At 34.4% G+C, this 5268-nt stretch overlaps 1 protein-coding gene across 1 annotated transcript in view; it reads right to left on the bottom strand.

Annotated features, from left to right (window-relative positions):
- The window catches only part of TMEM68 (transmembrane protein 68), a 32913-nt gene extending 28290 nt beyond the window's left edge, over nt 1-4623 (bottom strand). Inside the window, exon 1 of the mRNA XM_019664538.1 lies at nt 4257-4623. Coding sequence (XP_019520083.1) covers nt 4257-4469 — 213 coding nt within the window. The 5' untranslated portion in view covers nt 4470-4623. The remainder of the gene's footprint in view (nt 1-4256) is intronic.
- Nucleotides 4624-5268: the final 645 nt, after the last annotated feature.

The raw sequence follows: 5268 nt of genomic DNA, 5'->3' as shown, positions 1-5268 counted from the left end.
ATTTTAAAAAACACTATTCTTCATAAAACATGGTAAAATATTAATGTTAACATTAATTTTTAAAAAAGGATCAAAATGGTTTGCATAATGTGAAAATATGCCAATTAAAAATGAAATAAAATAAATCAAAAAGCTGACTGGTTATATTAAGGTGGTAAGGTTATAAAGATGTTCTTTTTTTCTCTAGTTTCCAAATGTATTATGAAGCGATCACTTTCTAAAAAAAAACCTTTCACAGCCAATTTAGTTTACACCCAAAGTACAAATGACTTTTTAGTGACATTAGGAGATCCAAAACATTAACCATGTCTATGAAAGTCACTGATTACATTATTTAATTCACTGGTTGGTGTTTGTCTGGTTGAAGAGTGGCTTTTGTTTTTATTATTCCAGAGAACAAGCTAAACTTTTTGGCTTGTTTCTGGTGACTTAGTGACAGAAGAAAACAAGATTTAATCTCAGTAAGTTTATTTTAGAATTATTTTTTTAAAACTCTATCGTGTTTGAAACCATTTGGTTAATTAATCTTTTTTAAAAGGTACAAAGCCTTTATAAACAGATTAAAAAGAGTACAGTCCTCAATCTTAAAGAGTTATAAGTCTATCAGGCAAGTCAAGTATGATAAGAGACAAGACTTTTTATACTAAAATATAAATTAATTTTTGGCAAAAGTTATAATTTATTTTTTAAAAGTGAATATTCAGGATTTAACTTTGAAAAATAATGACTAAATATGTGTTAATGAAGAAAGAAATTAGATAAAATTTTCACCATAAGGCTTTTATATTTAGATATATTACCTAAACAGGATAATTAGATGCTCCCAAATTGGAGTTCCAAGTGTGTTATCTAAAAAGGCAAAAAGCTTTTCCAAATGATAGTAGAGCTCAAAAGTATAGACTATCACATAAATTGATTGTGTTAAATATTTTTTATATCACTATCTACAGTGAAAGTTTACCTGGAATTTTAAAGACAAAGTGATCAGCTACTACACGGCAAGTTCTGCCTTTATTGATAAAAATTTTAGCCATGAAGTAGTAAAAATCTATAGGAATAGCTCCATGATAAAAAATTATAAGTGCTGGTCCTTCTTCTGGTATTTTTTCCATTCCATGAACTTCATAACCTGTTAGAAAGACAAAATACAAATAATACTTAAAATATATTTATTAGTTATTTCTACTAAAGGATGGTTACTAACTCAGGAATTCAGTCTTTTCTTTTAGACGTGCATGAGCCTTCCTGTTTCCCTTCCTTCCCTCCTTTAACCAATCAGTCCACAGCCATAAGTGGGCGACCGCGAAGTAGACACCTGTGTGGGGGGGGGAGGGTCCTGGAGTGAGTGCTGGAGCCCAGGCTGAGTGGGGTAAGTTCCACACAGGTGGCCCAGAGTGGGGAGACAAAGTCCAAGCAGTCATGAGAGCATCCACACAGAAGAGCCTAGAACAGGGTACTGGGGACTGAGTGGGAAAAGAAGAGGAGCTGTGAGTGTGGCATAGGGGTTAGAGCCTGCGTGAAATGAGAATGACATTCAGACACGGAAGTGGCCTGGTACAGGGTATCACAGCCCAAGCGGGATGAGATGCTATCCATGAGTGGTAGAGGATGGTGGCAGTGATGAGAGATTGGTTACTAACAGGGAATTGATCAAATAAGTTTACATATTAAGAATAATGTGGGGCTGGCCAAGTGGCTGGTTGGTTAAGAGTTGGCTTGGGAGCGTGAGTTGGATCCCACATTGGCCAGCGACGCTGCACCCTCTATAGCTAAGATGGTGAACAACAGCTCAACCAGGAGCTGGGCTGCCATGAGTCGCCGGCGATGGCATAGGCTGCAGCCTCTGCTGCAGTGGGTTGCCATGGGCTACCGTGTGTAGCCAGCAGCCAGCGTGAGCGGCCAGCATGAGCGGCCGTCCAGAAGCCGGCGACTGATCTGCCTCACCCGGGAAGAGCGCAATGATGGTGCCAACTTGGGCNGGCCTATAAAGTGGTTTTCCAGATGGGATACTTGAGCCATTTACAACTATATCCATACTGACTGAAAGCTTTCCCTCAAGTGTCTAGAAGGCCCCTCTAATCTCAAGGTCAGCAGACTCACTGTGAAATGTAGTCAATGATGGCAACAGCACCAGTTGCCTGCAGTCCTGAACTGTGTGCTCTGCTCTGCTTCTGCCTTGCTGTATGACCCGATCCCTCCATCCCTTCATCTCTCTGTGCCTGAGTGTCCTCATCTGCAACATTGGAATAATTGCATATGTCACCTACTTACTGTACATGAGTAGCAACATAAAGCCTTTAAAAGACTACAAAAGGTTGAGGTGCTACAAGATTTATTAAATTCATAATGCTATTTTGTAAATCAGCAATGTTAAAGATTTTTGTTTGTTTATAAACTTGTAAAAGGCTGTATATTAAATTTTCTCAAGTTTTGGAAAAAAACCTTAACTAAATTATCTAGATTATCTTAATTATCTAGAAAACGTTTCAAGGAATGGAAGAAGAGTTCCTTTCTCTCTGTAATTTCTTTCAGGCCTTCTTCCAGGTGATGTTCCTTAAAACTGTAAACTTAAGGATGAGGAATTAGAATCCCATGATCAATTTATGTAATTCCAAATCTATATTTGTCATTTTTGTCTTAAGCCTTAGAAGATAAATTCTTTCAAAATATTTTTGAAAACTGAACTAATTTTGATTAGATTTTAGCTTTTATCATTGCTTTAATATACATTATATTGATTATCCTTAATTTTTGAACAATTGTGCATATACACTTTTTTATTCCATATTATTAATATAGTCCAAGGTTTTGTTTTCTACATTAGTACTTAAGACTTTTTGGAAAATAAAATGTGCATAAATTAATTTTCTATATCACTAATACTAGTAACATAAAATTAAATTCAAAAGGCTCCTTTCTAGTAGTGTTTTACATTGTGTTAAAAAAATCAATTTAATTCAATAAATACAAATAGCCTACTAAGTGCTAGTCATTGTACAAGGGACTCAGAATATAAAAAGACTGCCCTGTCCTCAGAGTTTATAATCTACTGTAGGACGTAGTGTTTAAAGTTTTATGTTGTCTATTATCAAGCACTTGGGCAAGTACCTTAACTTACACTAGGACCACCGTATTAAAGTATTACAGCAGTAACTTACTTCTGGGAGTTACATATACATACAGGAGAGACTAGAGCTCTGCATTTTACTTTATTGTAACTCTGCAATTAAACAATTAAGAGAAAATTTCCATTCTTCTTCAAAAACTGGTCTTGGGTTAGAGTGAATCATCCATCATCTTTTCCTTTTTAATCATCAGTCTGTATTTGCGAGATGAACAGGCAAGCTAAGGGTGCAGACTGGTCTCTGTATGTGGCAGCAATGGCACACAAAAAAACTGAAAGGTCAAAGTACTGGCAGCTGTCTCTAATTGGCCCGGAAAAGAAAACCACCTTGTCAAAGGTATTACGGTTTCCTTTCCTGATAGACAATCTAAAACGCAAACAAAAAGAAAACAAAGAAGAAACATGCCATAAGTAATAAATAAGTGTTTCAAAGGATACAGTACAACATGGAGACCAAAAAGATGAGAAATACTTTCCAAAGTCAAAGAAAAGGATAAAATGGCATTCACGTTCTTCAGTCTCCGAACTACAATAATTACAGTGAATCCCACATGAACATACAATTTTATTAACAAATTCATTTGTAAACTCTTTTTAAAAGATCTAAATTATGCCAATATATATTTCTCTCCTTAATTCATACTATTAGATAGCTGATCACATTTGCTGATGAAAAATGATAGAAGTCATATATTATTTGAGTCCTATTTTATATAAATTGGTCACAGATAAAAGAATTGCAATGAAACCAACTAACAACCATCATTAAAATAGGCCAACTCAATAGTAGAAAAGGGTTAAAATACATAGAAGTAGACTGATTATTACTTATTTTTAAAAGTATAACCGAAGGAATACAAAGAATTTTTTAAATCTGATTAAAAGAAGCCAGATTTTGAAATGTAAAATAAAATTTTGCTGGATATTTGCCAAATTTCCAGACTGATTTTTTTTAGATGGCTTCTCATCCATAAGGAACTTTTCTGTATTGTAATCTTGTAAGAGTTATGTACACTAATGTTTAAAGTACTGCAATGACAGTATCTAAATTCTTATATACTTTGGCTCACTATTTAAGCATTTATAATTTCAACCTAGCTTTTACTTTAGTAATTAGTTTGATACAACTCACCACTTTTGCATCAATTGCAACCTGAGCGAAGCCTTTACGATTACCCCATATGATGTTGTAGGTTTCATCACTAATTAGGGCTTCTCGAACTCCACCTGGTGAAATAGCTAACAAGTGACCACTCTTCAGAATTTCAACACATTTTTCTCTCGGTCCATGTAGAGCACAAAATACATCAAGTAATAAACTAAACCCTGTAAGAAACATTAGCATGAATATATAAATTAAGTACTACTTGTCCAATTCTTCAAAAGCAAACATCTTCACAACCTACATAATTTTCTCACCATACTTAAATCAGTAAATTGTTTTTTACTTTAAAATCAACAAGAATTTTTAAGGTTAACATAAGATTAATATTGCTGGTAAAGTAACAGCTATATCTTATTGATCACCTACTACTGATCACCTCCATGGTGATCACCTACTACTCTGGCTACTTTACATGTTTAAACTCTTAATTAAAACTCACAAAAAACCTTGGGAAACAAGAATTCTTGTCCTCATTTTACAGATGAGGAAAAGTTGGCTCAGAGAGTAAGCAGCTTGCTCAAAGTCATATATCTAGCAAATGGCAGGGCAGAGATTCCGGTCCAGGTATATCTAGTCCAATGTTCCTTCCACTGAATCTCATGGCTAAACGTTGTCTACAGTATTAGTTGTCTACAGTGTTAACAGAGCAATCAGAAATGATACCCCATCAGCAATTACAAATCTAATCTTCTATGAACCCTATAAGAGAATCACTCAAGAGAATATGAATCTGACTATGCTTAGCCCTACCAAAATTGACAAGCCATAATCAAATCTACTAAAATTAAAAGTTAGATGATGCTAATTCCACAATTAAATTTTTTAAATCAATAATAGCAAAATCATTAAGAGTTTTTAATAAAGTGAGTAATTTAGGAACAGCGAATTCCAGGTCTTATTACTATTCAGTTTTTCAAATTACAACTATTTGTGGATGAAAAAAATAACCCTATCAAGTAATTAAATATTTTAACCAAAT

Source organism: Hipposideros armiger, unplaced genomic scaffold (genome assembly GCF_001890085.2).
Source record: "Hipposideros armiger isolate ML-2016 unplaced genomic scaffold, ASM189008v1 scaffold_425, whole genome shotgun sequence".
Taxonomy (NCBI): domain Eukaryota; kingdom Metazoa; phylum Chordata; class Mammalia; order Chiroptera; family Hipposideridae; genus Hipposideros; species Hipposideros armiger.
The sequence above is the reverse complement of the archived record's forward strand: the minus strand, read 5'-3'. Positions and strand labels throughout refer to the sequence as shown.